Here is a 15593-nt window from a genome sequence, read left to right as displayed (position 1 = left end):
CTAGATGTTGCTTGTACTACTTGAGCTCATTGTTCCACTAACGCTTACACAACTGTTAGTGAAACACACCACCACTAGCAGAACCATCCCACCTCTTATACTTTTCCCACTACTGTTACATTGGATACAACTCACTTGTTTTTACTGAGCAGCTTACAAATTCTGGCCTGTTTGGAAGACATTAACCATATTTCCCAGTCTGAATGTAAGAGAAAGCTATGGTTTATTGTGTACTCCTGGTTTGTTTCACCACTAATGCAAAGAGAGGAGCAGAAGGCCTGCATGTGGGTGCACAAAGTTTGCAAATGGCCCGGCTTATTTAGCCAGAATTTCAGCATCCAAACACTGTCACTGTAATATCATCTTTACCCAGTCTCCAAAACAAAAAGAGTTATTCCAAGCAGTAATGCTGTATAAAGCATTTAACATTAGGGTTAAAACATATGGCTGAGTGACCAGCCAGATGGGTGATTAATAAATGTAATAATAAATAAAATAAATAATATGAACTCTGGATGGAAGACAGTGTTGTGTGAGCGAAAGTCTGTTCATGCAACAGGATTTTCTCCCACTCTTCCACCCCTGCAGTTTCCTGTGGCCCCCCCCAAAAAAAAGTCATCAGAGAGTCCCCTAACCCTCCAGAGCAGATATAAAGGCATGTGGGGTGGGGGGAGACCAGTTGCTCCCTTGCAGTCCTACTGACAGAAACAGTTCCATCAGAAGAAAATCTTGATTGAATTTCATCCTCTAACAGGAAAATTATTTGGTGGTTTCATCTGTAAAGAATTAAATAAAAATAGGTGAAATGTGCTTGCGTAATGAAAAGAAGTAGAGTAGACTAACAGGAATGTGCATAGTGAAGTGGCTCAGTTGGACAATTAAATGATGACTGCACAGGTAAATCAAAATGACAAATAATGGAATTATATCCATTGTTTTTATAGGCAAGTAGCTGGGTCATATATTTTGCATGGGCTGCTCTTTTCGTTTCTGCCTGTGTAAGACAAACCATGTTAAATAAAATATGAGTCAGCTATATTGCAGTATTCAATGAAATTCCTTTCCCTACTCCCCTACCCTCATCTAGATTTCCTGAGAGAACCTTTTGACTACTTTATTAAGGGCCTATATTGACAGTCATTTGCAGAGGGGAGCTTCTTTATTGGGGCAGTGCAATCCTATGCATGTCTACTTGGTCACTAGTCCCACTGAATTCAGTGTGCCTTATTCACAGGTAAGCACACATAGGATGGTAGCCTTGGTGCTGTGCTTACACTTGCCCGCAACAGATCAGTACAAATGTAACGGAGGGGGAGGTAGCCTTTGGACTATCTTAAAAATGGGTCATATCCCACGTCTGACACATGATGCAGCCATCAGCTGATGCTAAACAGGTTTTGGGTGGATGAGTGCCTGGATGGGATTCCTCGTGGGACCCTGTGTATACTACTTGGGTTCCATGATAGAAGAAAGGCAGGATATAAATGGACTTGAATAACGCTAGAGGAAAAGTTGAACACACCCTTCAAAGGGAGAAAAATGCAAAGTAGAAAAGGCTCTGAAACAGTGTGGCATTGCTGAAGGGGAAGAGGGAAATCTTCAGTAGAGGGGATCGTTTGTCATTAGTGGTATCCATGGCATTCATCTCAGTAGTAATGGAAGTGTTAGCTGGTTGGAAAATTTCATGTATCCAGCAACACTAAATCATGGCTTGATGACTGGGAAAATGAAATTTCCCAGGAATGTAAGAGCAGAGGGCACTGGAATGGGGACTGATATGTCTGTTTTTTATTTATTATTGGGAGATTTATATCACACTTTTCCAATTCCAGAAGGAAATCTCTACTAGTCTCCCATCCTGATCTGCTTTTTTTGATTATTTTCCATCTTTGTCCCCATGTAGGTTGTGGGGAAATCCATAGGCTCTCTTTTTTTTCTTTTTCTTTTTGCTATATTTGTAGATATATGAAAACCAGGCTAAATCTTTTTCAGAAACTAGATAAGAAACTGCGGGAGAACCTCAGAGATGCCAGAAACAGCCTTTTCACAGGCGACACACTTGGGGCTGGACAATTCAGGTATCAACATCTAGTTATGTTTTTCATATGATTTAAAAACCTGGCTTTACATGGGAAAATACTTTAGATTTCATTTTAACTCTTTTGCAGAATTTGGGTACATTTTTGGCTGTTGGAATCCTCCAAATGTTTGTTTCTTTGTTTGTTTGTTTCTGTACCGCGCAATAGCCGAAGCTCTGTGGGCAGTTCACAAAAATTAAAAACACAAAGTGCAGCATAAAACAATATACAATATGAATGCTTAAAACCACAATATAACAGTACAACCAGAATAAAACCTAGTAGCAGTGCAGAGATTTAAAATACAGATTTAAAACACCAAAGCCAAAAGACTAGGAAGCTAAAATGCTAAAATACTGGGAGAATAAAAAGGTCTTCACCTGGCACCGGAAGGAGTACAACATAGGCACCAGGTGAACCTCTCTAGGGAGCTCAATATCCTGATATGCATGAAGCTATTAACCAAATATTTTTATTTACAGTTTCCAGAGGCCTCTGTTAGTGCTTGTTGACAGAAATATAGATTTGGCAACTCCTCTGCACCATACTTGGACCTACCAAGCCTTAGTGCATGATGTACTGGTAAGCAACATGTTTTTATGATTAGAAGTTCTTTATTTTTCCCATTACTCTCAATTTCATAATGCAGAAGTTTAGTACAGTACACTCCACTTAAACTGTGCTTGCCTTATGCCTGCTTAAATAGCCTAAAAACTAATTTCTTCCCAAATAGCAGAAAATGAAAATCCTGATAGACATGCAAATGAGCCATCAGCTTGTGCCGTCATCTTCCTCCCATTATACATAGGGCAGTAATCAAGCCACCTGTGTGCCTCCGTTCACTGTGTTCCCCCCCATGGAACTGACCACTGGGGCAACAGAAAGCTAGCACTACCTAAAGCAACCCTGGAAATGAACTAAAATGCTTGTTTCCAGAATGCCACAAGTCAGTGGAGCTCCTTCTGTGAGCTCTGCTGACCTGCCCCATTTTGGAAACAAGTGTTTTGGCTTGTTTCCAGTTTCTTTAGGAGTAGCTAGTGTCCCGTTCCACTAACAACAGGTCCCACTGGTGTGCAGGCATCATTGAATATTGCCCATAGTAAATATATCCCCTTTCTACCCATTGCCTGGCATGGGGGTTTTATGTGGGAGGAACATCTTCCCTGCAACACATGTCACTGATGCTGTGACCTGGTATAAGATGTGCAGCTTGGTGCCATTTTTAAGAAAGTATTCTTTGCCTCTCTGTTCTCCTGGCTCAGCTTCTTGAAATTACCCCTATGATGGTGTCCATCATAGAGGCTTATCCAGCTGATCTCTAAATTTAAACTAGTGGCCATATTTATGGACCACTGCAGTTGAGTGATAGGCACAGTTCGTATAGTAAAAAATTGCTCTCTAATCTTGGAGATCTCTGTGGAAAGGCCATCAATTAGGTATATAGATTCACACCAGAATTACAAAGAGGGAAGAACCGAGGAGAGGGATCAGAGTTGAAGGGCTAGAGAGGATGTGTATACTGGCTGCAGTGCACTTGCATCCAGTTGCCTGAGGGTTGGGCTCCTGCTGCCCAGAGCAAAAGGGAACTGTGCTAAATAGTGTGAGAAGCAGCTGTTAAGTTGACACTGCAGTATTTGTGCATTCTTCTACTCTTGATCCTTACTTCCCTGTGAAGTTTTCTGAAATTCTGTCTAAGGGGGTGCTCTTGACAGTCACCCCTCAACTGGATGACACCTCTTAGTGCTACTTGATTTTGCTTACATTAGCCAGGCTAAGTCTTCCGATTGCTCTAAGCATCCTAATGAATTGAAACTTGACTTTGTTGTTGTTCAGTCGTTCAGTCGTGTCCGACACTTCGTGACTCCATGGACCATAGCACGCCAGGCCTTCCTGTCCTGTGCTCTCTCCCAGAGCATGCTCAAGTCCACAGTCATTGCATCAGTGATGCTATCTAGCCATCTCATCCTCTGCCGTCCCCTTCTCCTTTTGCCTTCAATCTTTCCCAGCATCAGGGTCTTTTCCAGAGAGTTTTCTCTTCGCATTAGGTGGCCAAAATATTTGCGCTTCAGCTTCAGTATCTGTCCTTCCAATGAGCACTTAGGGTTGATTTCCTTGAGTATTGACTGATTTGACCTCCTTGCAGTCCAGAGGACTCGTAAGAGTCTTCTCCAGCACCACAGTTCAAAAGCATCAGTTCTTCGGCGCTCAGCCTTCCTTATAGTCCAGCTCTCACAGCCATACGTTACTACTGGGAAAACCATAGCTTTGATTGTGCGGACCTTTGTTGGCAAGGTGATGTCTCTGCTTCTCACTATGCTGTCTAGGTTTGCCATAGCTTTCCTCCCAAGGAGCAAGCGTCTTTTAATTTCATGGCTACAGTCACCGTCTGCGGTGATCTTGGAGCCCAAGAAAATAAAATCTGTCACTGCTTCCATTTCTTCCCCTTCTATATGCCAGGAAGTGATGGGGCCAGATGCCATGATCTTCGTTTTTTTAATGTTGCGTTTCAGACCAGCTTTTGCACTCTCCTCTTTCACCCTCAACAAGAAGCTCTTGAGATCCTCTTCGCTTTCTGCCATTAGGGTGGTATCGTCTGCGTATCTGAGGTTGTTGATAATTCTCCCGGCAATCTTAATTCCGACCTGTGATTCATCCAACCCGGTGTTTCTTATGATGTACTCTGCATATAAGTTAAATAAGCAGGGCGACAATATGCAGCCTTGTCGTACTCCTTTCCCCATTTTGAACCACTCGGTTGTTCCATGTCTGGTTCTTACTGTTGCTTCTTGACCCTCGTACAGGTTTCTCAGGAGACAGGTAAGGTGGTCTGGTACCCCCATCTCTTTAAGAATTTGCCAGAGTTTGTTGTGATCCTCACAATCAAAGGCTTTAGCGTAGTCAATGAAGCAGAAATAGACGTTTTTCTGGAATTCTCTTGCTTTCTCCATGATCCAGCGAAAGTTGGCGATTTGATCTCTAGTTCCTCTGCCTCTTCGAAACCCAGGTTGTACTTCCGGTAGTTCTCAGTTCGCATACTGCTGAAGCCTAGCTTGTAGGATTTTGAGCATCACCTTGCTGGCATGTGAAATGAGCGCAATTGTACAGTAGTTTGAACATTCTTTGGCGTTGCCTTTCTTTGGAATTGGAATGTAAACTGACCTTTTCCAGTCTTGTGGTCACTGTTGAGTGTTCCAAATTTGTTGGCATATTAAGTGCAGCACTTTAACATTATCATCTTTTAGGATTTTCAATAGCTCAGCTGGAATACTGTCATCTCCGCTAGCTTTTTTGTTACTAATGCTTCCTAAGGCCCACTTGACTTCACTCTCTAGGTTGTCCGGCTTAAGTTCAGTGACCACGCTATCATGGCTATCAGGGACATTAAGATCTTTCCTGTATAGTTCTTCTGTGTATTCTTTCCACCTCTTCTTAATCTCATCTACTTCTGTTAGGTCCCTGCCTTCTTTGTCCTTTATCATGCCCGTCTTTGCACAAAACTTTCCCTTGAGATCTCCGATTTTCTTGAAGAGATCTCTAGTCTTTCCCATTCTGTTGTTTTCCTCAATTTCTTTGCATTGTTCATTTAAGAAGGCCTTCTTGTCTCTCCTTGCTATTCTCTGGAACTCCGCATTAGAATGTGATAAATCTATAGGCCTAGACGAACTCTTTTTTTATAAGAATGCATTGCATTATTTTCCCAACTGTATCTATCTTTCACACCTATTCATTCCAATTGTTGTTCGTTTAGCTATCAGAGAACAAGAGTATTTAGCTTGTTGTTTGGATGTTCCATGAAATGCCCACATAATATCAGAATAATAAATATTTTGACTTAAATCCCGCCTAACCCCCCCCCACAGCCCCTCCTCCCTACCCTTTCCAAATCTGCTTCAGTAGGTTGCTCAACCCTCCAGAGCAGATTTAGGGGGTGGCAGCATGAGAGAGGGGAAAATCATTCCAGACTGTCAAGGTTGCATACAGCCCTTTGTAGTTATACTGTTCTAGAATTCCTGTTCGGTTCATAACAAAACTACTGACATTAAAGATTAAAATACCACTAATCACCACAAGATGGCGTAGATGTTACATATTAAGAAATGTCAGACAACAAGACAAGACAGCCTTGTAGTTACCAAGGTTGTTTTTAAACTAGCAATAAAACCTAAAATGTGCAAATTGTTATAAATAGTTGTTACTAAAAACTGATTTAAAATGTGAATTTATGGTGTTAAAAAATGTGACCATGGGCTGTCCCCAACAGGTTGCATCCAATATTCGTGTAACTTAAGTCCCATTCATTCCAATGGATCTACTTTATGTAGGGCTAACTTTGGATACAACCCAATGTCTGGCCACTTCAGTATAACATTTACATGCATCATCAAAATAAAACTTTATTTAATAGTTTTAATTTGTTGAGATTACTGAATTTCTTTTCAGTACTCTGTGCAGTTGGATCCACAGTTGTGCTACCAGAAAGCCACTTATGCGAGGGGGCTTTCCCACTCCTCTCACATCATATGCCTCTTACCAATCTTTGGCAATTCCCCACTCTTCCACTGCAGCCCCCCCTCCCCGGTCACATAACCTTGAATCCAACTGCACAAATCTACTAGCACAAATAGAATTTTATACAAAATGATTAGCAATGATTTGTTATGGAGACAAGGGAAGGGGTGTTCTGATTTAACAGGGTGATAAAAACTACCTGGTCAGGGAACCTCTCTGTTATTATCTCTGTAGTATAAGGATACACCAGGAAATTAGAGCAGAGTGATAGATCCTGTCCAAATGCCTGCCATTCTGTTGCTTGTTGTTCAGTCGCTCAGTCGTGTCCGACTTCGTGACCCCATGGACCATAGCATGCCAGGCCTTCCTGTCCTGCGCTCTCTCCCGGAGTGTGCTCAAGTTCATATTCATTGCATCGGTGATGCTGTCTAGCCATATCATCCTCTGCCGTCCCCTTTTCCTTTTGCCTTCAGTCTTTCCCAGCACCAGGGTCTTTTCCAGAGAGTTTTCTCTTCGCATTAGGTGGCCAAAATATTTGAGCTTCAGCTTCAGTATCTGTCCTTCCAGTGAGCACTCAGGGTTGATTTCCTTTAGGATGGACTGATTTGACCTCCTTGCAGTCCAGGGGACTCGTAAGAGTCTTCTCCAGCACCACAGCTCGAAAGCATCGATTCTTCGGCGCTCAGCCTTCCTTATAGTCCAGCTCTCACAGCCATACATTCTTACATTCCAGGTTCCTAAACAATATTGTTCTTTACAGCATCGGATTTTCTTTTCACCACCAGACACATCCACAGCTGAGTGTCCTTTCGGCTTTGGCCCAGCCACTTCACTCTTTCTGGCGCTACTTGGAAATACCCTCTGCTCTTCCCCAGTAGTATATTGGACACCTTCCGACCTGAGGGGCTCATCTTCCGGCATCATCTCTTTTAGCCTTGTGATACGTTCCATGGGGTTTTCTTAGCAAGAATACTGGAGTGGGTTGCCATTTCCTTCTCCAGTGGATCACATTTTGTCAGAACTCTCTGCCATGACCTGTCCATCTTGGGTGTCCCTGCACGGCATAGCTTATGGCTTCACTGAGTTACACAAGCCCCTTTGCCACAACAAGGCAGTGATCCTTGAAGGGGATTCTGTTGCTACTTGCATGTAATTGCAAGTATCTCACTGGTTAAGGATCTGAACAACTAGCACAATGCAGTTGAATTTCAGTCAACTGATAAAATACCTGGTCAATAAATACATATGTCTAAGGCTGTCAGTTATAGTTGACAAATAATTTTACTTTTAATTGATGGTTCATTTAAATTTAGGCCAGTTTGTGTATTGTCAAAACAGTTGTATATGTTTCTTTTTGAGATGCTAAAGGAAGTGCAAAAGAACTCTAAAGTTATGAGAAGCTGCCACTCATTGTGGAAAGAAAATGTCTTCCTTCATTTTCTACCACCGTAACACATTAGAACCAAATAGCTTCAAAAAATGGACACATCGAGTTAGGTCTCACAGCCCCACATCTAAAATCAGTTTATTTAGATCTACCAGTTAAATCGATTGATTAAAGTTTTCAGCCCTACATACAAACAAAAGTGTATTCAAACAGCTATTTTAATGACTACTTTAATTGTTATGTACAAGACAAAAATTCTCACATACTTATATTAAAGAAACAAAAGCCTCTACATTTGTTCCGGTGAATGTGTGTGGGCTTAAAGTGGGGAGGGGTGCTCACAGAAACCCTATGCCCATCATCCCCACATTCACCACTACATTCGGAAGGGGTATTCTAATTGTGTTCAAGTGAACGCACGAAGGCTGAAAGCGTAGATAGTGCGTGTAGGGATGTTGAGGGGTTGTGCTGTAAGTCTGCAACCATTCCCCTGAATGCTGAAGTCATCATAGGCCTGTATCAAAAAGCCCTGGTTAAGGCTGCAATCCCACACCCACATACCTGAGAGTAAGCCCTATTGACCTCAATGGGACTTCCTTCTGAGTAGACACACATGTAGGGCTGTGCTTTAAATTGATTTGTACTAAACAGTAAATAGATCTGAAAGTCCATAACATTCAATGAAAGCGAAACTAAATGATGACTTGGCTGACCCATATAATAAGTAATACTTAGAAATCTAAATAAAGCACTCCACGTATAAATGTGTACTTAGACAAACACAATAGCAATTGCAACAGTGATCCTGTTGTTTCTCAGTGCTGATAATGGTATCAAGCTAAGGCTAATCACACCAAAATATAGAAGATTTGCATAGATTGCTCACTTACAATTCTGGCCTCTGATGAAGATTTTGTGGAAATTGTTTCATGGATTAGCTATCCATCAGTCTTCATTGAATTTGGTTTTCATTTAATTCTATAGACTTCCAGACTTTGTGTTGAATCCTGAGAACTGCAAGTGGATGGAAGTTCATGGAAGGGGACTTAACTACTGCCACCTCCCCATTTACATTCCCTTTGCCACCTAAAAATACTCTCCTGAAAGTCAGGAGTCCCTCTATAACAAGGTGGGGGAAATGCTGGAAATCAAGCTGAAGCATCTAGAATGAGTGGAGCTCCGCTCATGCAAGATGCCTCTGCCCAATGTTGGCCAGTTCTCCCAGCACCACCACCCCCAATCCCACCTCCTGGAGGGTCCATTGCCTCTCAGGAACAACTTTTCAGAGATTCTGCCATATGGAGGTGGTGGCAGTGAGCTCCCTTTCCATGAGCTTCTTTTTTACTTGTGCTTCTCAGGAGCCAACTCTGTCTTATTATTTGTCCAGGAATAAAGTTAACAGGTTTTCATATGGGCATATTACTTTTACCAACATTATTCTTAACAATCTTGTGCAGTAGATCCTTATATATTATAAAAATTGACATTTTGTATCTTATTTAAATACTTAATTCCATTGTTGTCTCTGGTGTTTTTCTTCTTTTTAAAAGCATACCAGTTTGACAATAAATAACTGAGACACCAAGTAAAGGGTTGTGTGTTTTTGAAAAGCATATTTGGAATATGATTGAAAGGTGTGGTTCAGGAAACTATGCACCCTTATCTGAAAAGACATACCGTTGAAGCAGTTTTGAAAGAGGTAGCTGTGTTGGTCTGTTACAGCAAAACCACAAAGAGGCTTGTGGGCCCTTAGAGACGAACACATTTATTATGGCATACGCTTTCGTGGACTATAGTCCACTTCCCATGAAGAGTCACTAAAGCCAGTGCAGACATAATCCTAGTTGTGAATTAACTAGGATTAAGAAATTAGGAGCAGGCTGCAGGATCCCATGTTTCCGCTTCCTGCTCACTTCCTTTACCCTAGTTTGTTATTTATGATTAACACTGTTCAGACATAATGCCAAACACCTGGGGCACGCTAAACATGGCATTTAAAACTCAGGCTAGGATCAGAGTGCCCTAGGTTTATACTGAATGTAGTGACTGTTGCTTGGAGATAATGAACACCTTTGGGGGGTAATGGGGGGCAATGGGATTCATATGCGACAGGGAAGAAACCCCATAATTCCTCAAACCCTAGGTAACAGACAATTTGGTTTTATGTCTGCCCTGGTCCTAAGCAGACAGTAACCTCATGTGTAATAAAAATGAACTATTTCAGGAAAATGCATTTACGTCCAATTTCGAACTTGCTAGTATTCCGAACTTAGAAACTTCTCTAGGAATGATTTTTAGAATATGATTATTGTTTAAAACCTTTTGCCAGACAACTTTTGAAATAGAGTTCATAATGCATTACAGAACAGTCCAGTTATTAAAAAGAAAAACAAGCTAAATTTCAAGATGAATTATGTTCAGCAAAATTGTGGCTGATACTTCATAAAATTAGTGCATTTATTTTCAGTCATTTCATCCCTTTTATAGAAATCCTAAATTGTAATGGGAAAATAGTTACCACAGTGTTGATTACATAAGTTTTACTTTAACATGAATCAGTTTTCGTTTTCCTCTCTGTTGCTGCACTCCAGGGAGATTGTGGCATGCTGAACTGAAGGCATTCCAACCATAAATTCATAGTGCTTCATCTGTTTAGGTAGTAACAGTACCTATTGCTCCTCATAAACAGGTTGATCTGTAGAGAGTTGTATTTCTCTGATCACAGAGACAACGAATCTTGTGGTCAGTTATGTTCTATGAAAGTACAAAAAATATTTTTCTTCTCATGAGGGTAGGATAGATATTCATTCACATCAAGATCTATCTGAGCTCTTTCGTACAGAAAGACAAAGGGATGAATAATCTTGGTTCTCTCCCACCCAACTTTGACTCTTTCTCACCCCTCCTCACACAGTATCTGTCTGTTAGTCCGTCTTTTCATCATTATGGAGTGGGTAGTCCATGGGCAATTTATGAGTTTTCTTACAGTCTCCCCCATTTCATCCCTACCGATGCAGTGCTGGAGTCTGTAGCATCCTCCCCAGACAGATAGATGCTCACATTTTATAGCATTTTTTTGTCTGAAAAATACATTTAAATAGAGAGCTGGAATAAAATAATTATCTCTGATAAAGAAAGAAGATCCTTGGGAAATGGCCATATCCTCCTTTTGTTGTTGGCTTGAACCAGGGGTGCAGAACCTTAGGCCTGGGGGCCAAATCCAGCCTGTCTGGGGTCCCAATCCAACACTCCAGGGTTCCCCAGATGGCCATGTCCCCTTTCCCTAGCCCCATCCCCTTTCCCTTGACTTTTAATCGTTTGGTGGTTTCCCAGCTGTTATGCAGTTTTCCCCCCATTCTAAAGGTTGAATTGCCCCTCCTCAAGCTTTGTTACTGGTATATTTTAGCTTCAGTCCTTTAAGCTAAAATATGCTGGTATTTTGTCCCCACCCTTTTTGTCTTTAGCCCTGTCCACCACTGGAATGCAGCCCTGGAGAGCTTCTCCGAAATGGGATTCAGTCCTTGGGCTAAAAAAAGGGCAACTAAAATGATAAAGGGGCTGGAGCATCTCCCCTTTGAGGGATGGTTACAACAGCTGGGATTGTTTAGCTTGGAAAAAAGGAGGGTAAGACATGATAGAGGCGTACAGAATTATGCATGGTGTGGAGAATGTGGATAGAGAGACATTTTTCTCCCTCTCTCAAAATACTAGAACCCGGGGTCATCCCATGAAGCTGATTGGTGGGAGATTCAGGACAGATAAAAGAAAGTACTTCTTCACACAGCATATAGTTAACTATGAAATTTGCTACCACAAGACATAGTGATGGCCACCAATTTGGATGGCTTTATAAGGGGGTTAGATAAATTCCTGGAGGAAAAGGCTATCAGTGGCTACTAGTCCCGATGGTTATGTGCTACCTCCAGTATCGGAGGGAGTGTGCCTGTGTACGCCAGTTGCTGGGGAACATGGGCAGGAGGGTGCTGTTGCACTCGTGTCCTGCTTTTTGGTTCCTGGTCAACAGTTGGTTTGCCACTGTGTGAATAGAATGCTGGACTAGACATGATCTGATCCATCATGGCTATTCTTATATTCTTAAGAATCATCTTCACCGTCCCTGGCTTAAACACATTAGAAAATCAAATGTAAAAATATTAACATTAGGAAGTGTGTGTATGTTTGTTAATTTATATATTGCCATGACATAGGCAAGTAAGGCAGGTCCCTGCTCCAAGGAGCTTACAGTCTAAATTTCAGCAGGGGGAAGGGAGGCAAGACATGTGACAACAAAAAGGGATAACAAAAAAGGCAGAGAAAAGCAGGGTCAAAGCTAATTGCAAATTAATTTAGTAGATTTATTTTAGTGCCTTTATATACTGCCTTTCTTCCAAGTCATTCAAGGCTGTTTTACACTTTAAAATTATAATTATTATTAATATTAATAATAAAAATAAAAATATATTAAGTAATAATATTAACAGCAGAATTAGTTCCGGTTATTAGTAATCTCTTTAGAAGCTAAAGATAGCCTGGCCCCCTCCGGAGCAGGAAAAGTTATTCTATCTAATCAGTTCTAAAATTACTGTAAAATTTACTATTTCATGATAGTGTTCTTGGCTTAATCCATGAGTTAAAACCATATAAAATCATTCAGCCAGCAAGGGAAGTGGAGCTATGAAAACAAGCTAGAGATTGGATAGCCATCTGTCAGGGATGCTCTGACTTGGATTCCTGCATTGAGCAGGGGGTTGGACTCAATGGTCTTATAGGCCCCTTCCAACCCTACTATGATTCTATGAATTTGAGGCACCATTTAAAATGTCATATTTAATTGAAAGAGTATCAGACTTCTTATGCTTTAAATGTTTAAAATCATAGTCACTGTAATGGATTTCCTTTTTATTCATTCATTTTGTATCAGGAAATATTTTGCTTTCCAATATTGGACACCAGGTGAAGATGCTTAATTGAAATAATTTTTTGTAGGATTTTCATTTGAACAGAATTATTTTGGAAGAGTCTTCAGGAATGGAAAGTTCCCCAGCAGGTGCTAGACCAAAGAAAAAAAATAAAAAGTCATATGATTTAACTGCAGCTGATAAATTTTGGCAGAAACATAAAGGAAGGTAAGCGGAATCTTTTAAATTAACCAATTATTTCTGCTTCCATTTTTATTACTAGCATTACTCAGTAATATGAAAAATATAGAATACATCATAAAGATCTATAAGACCCATTTTAAAAAATTGTGCTTAATAAGACAGATTGTAGATCTAAGTGTGTACACAATTTTTTAGCCCTTTCCCAGAGGTAGCAGAGTCGGTTCAGCAAGAGCTAGAATCTTACAGAGCTCAAGAAGATGAGGTGAAGAGGCTTAAAAGTATAATGGTAAGATTTGCTTATATCTAATCTAAAAATACTATTTTTGGAGTTCATTCAGTGCTTTAATAATACTGACATTTTTAAAAAATGTACTGCATGTAAAATGTTGATAATTCTAGGATTAAATTGTATTACACTTGCATTTCTCACAGACATACACACTTCACACTAGAGCCATATGAAATATACGTTAGCAGCAGAATCCTGTGCTTGTCTTCTTGGAAGTAATTCCCGTTGAGTTCAGTGGATCTTACTCCCAGATAAGCGGGCATAGGATTATAGCCTAGATTACTGAAGTACAAAAGTACTTCTTGCTATATATGTGACTACAAATATGCATGAAGTATTACAAAATATATATTATATTAAATATATATTATAGAGAGACCAAATGTTGGTGTATACAAATTTAACACTTGGCATCTGCATTTGAATGGGCTCTGCAAGCTTCAAGTGTCTTAATTCATATTTGTTGTATTAATATTATAGATTGGCTCTGCCGGGCTGAGCTAGTGTGATGGCTTGGAATTATGTTTAATGTTTCAGTTGCCCAGGGAGCAAAGCTGTCTGAATGTTTGCATTCCAGCTTCTACGAGAAAAGTTATAGTTGCCAATTTTACTGAAGTTAAAACCTCACACAGGCCCAAACGTCATGAATAGCTTTACAAAATGAATAGCTAGGAAAAGGTCCTAGGGAAGCCAAAGCAAGAAACCCAGAGGCAGGATGACTGAAGGAAAGATGTAGAGTAGACAATGGAATGAGAAACAGGAAGTCGGGAGAGAGGGAAAGTGGCTCTGGAAAAAACCCTCAAGAGGATGTAATGTCAACAGGGCTGGTGCTGATGGAATGCTAGGGAGAGAGATTGGATGAAGGAAATGGTTCAAGGAAGACAGAGGGCCAGAAAGCAGGAAACAATGGGAGTTGGGCATGTGTTTGAAGAAAGGCGACCATAGGACAGGAACAAAACTTTACATAGGGCTTAGCAACCTGTTCACTGTTTCCAGAAAGGAAATGGACAGTCACGAGGAATTTGTAGGATTCAAGAGCCAAGAGAGTACAGCAATGTTCAGACCAGAGTCTAAACCTTTCATGAGTTGCTTAGAAGTGTGTGTACAATATCTATATTTGGGGGTATTTTTTAGGTTTGGCAGAGAGCTTGCCAGAATCCATGTTCACCCATTGTGATGGTGATAATATCTTTGGAGACTATGACATATTATCACAGAAGAACCTTTAAGGAGTTTCACATTAGGAAATGTAATGTTTGTGGTGATATTAAAATACTGTGCAAAATGAATTTCTTGGAGCATTCCTAAAGAGAGTTCTTATTCACAGAATAGCTTCTCTGCTCAACCACAAACGAATTGGAAGTGTACAGCAACTAACACTTCAGTATGACTCTTCCACATCAGTAGGCCTAGCTTTAGCTCTTTCTTCAAAACCTCTATAAAAGCGAAGTGGGATTCCGCTCTTGTATAAGTTGGATATCCCATTTGGATTTTAACCATATTTCTCTTATTTAAATATATATGGTGGTTTTTTGGAATTTATTTTTCTTTTCAGGGACTAGAAGGTGAAGATGAAGGAGCAATAAGTATGCTTTCTGATAACACAGCTAAACTAACTTCAGCTGTTAGGTAAGTATATTAATGAAGCACACGTGTGTGCTAGAAAAAGGCTTACTATTTAATCAATTTTCATCCTTACTCAGTTGTAAGGGCACTTGCTTGACTTCCCAGAGTGTGTTTTATACTATACTAGAAGCATAACCCTAATATTTAAGTATTACATGACCCAATGGTATAATCTAACTCATGTACGGTAACATAGGTGCCAAATCAAAGTTTAGGAGGATTAGGAATTCTGATTATTGAAATCAGATCACTACAGGTTATTAGCATTTTGCAGAATTTGTCCCAGCCCTATAGAGTAGCTGGATGGAGGCAATAGGAAGCATGAGAATCAAGGACCGGGTTTGGGCGACATGATAACCCATAGTGGGTTAAATAAGCCACATTGACTTATTTAACCCATTGTGCATTATCATGTCGTCTGTCAGGAATCTTTATTTGTTTATTTCATTTCTATACCACCCAATAGCCGAAGCTGTCTGAGCGGTTCACAAAAATTAAAGCCAAAAAGCACACAGTAAAACAATATAAAAATATTAAAACCACAATATAACAATACAACCAGAATATTTTAATCAATCATGGCTTATTTGGCCAAAATAACC

The 15593-nt window shown here is 40.4% G+C and overlaps 1 protein-coding gene across 1 annotated transcript in view; it reads left to right on the top strand.

The window, feature by feature from the left end:
• Positions 1-15593, top strand: part of SCFD1 (sec1 family domain containing 1) — a 61213-nt gene that overhangs the window by 13832 nt on the left and 31788 nt on the right. The window contains exons 9-13 of the mRNA XM_084844317.1: positions 1993-2078; positions 2561-2660; positions 12961-13100; positions 13272-13362; positions 14921-14994. Coding sequence (XP_084700443.1) covers positions 1993-2078; positions 2561-2660; positions 12961-13100; positions 13272-13362; positions 14921-14994 — 491 coding nt within the window. The remainder of the gene's footprint in view (positions 1-1992; positions 2079-2560; positions 2661-12960; positions 13101-13271; positions 13363-14920; positions 14995-15593) is intronic.

The sequence above is a fragment of the Heloderma suspectum genome, chromosome 1 (assembly GCF_057233095.1).
Source record: "Heloderma suspectum isolate Gila_16-S chromosome 1, 16-S_ref, whole genome shotgun sequence".
Classification (NCBI taxonomy): Eukaryota; Metazoa; Chordata; class Lepidosauria; order Squamata; family Helodermatidae; genus Heloderma; species Heloderma suspectum.
This window is presented reverse-complemented; position numbering and strand designations above follow the sequence as displayed.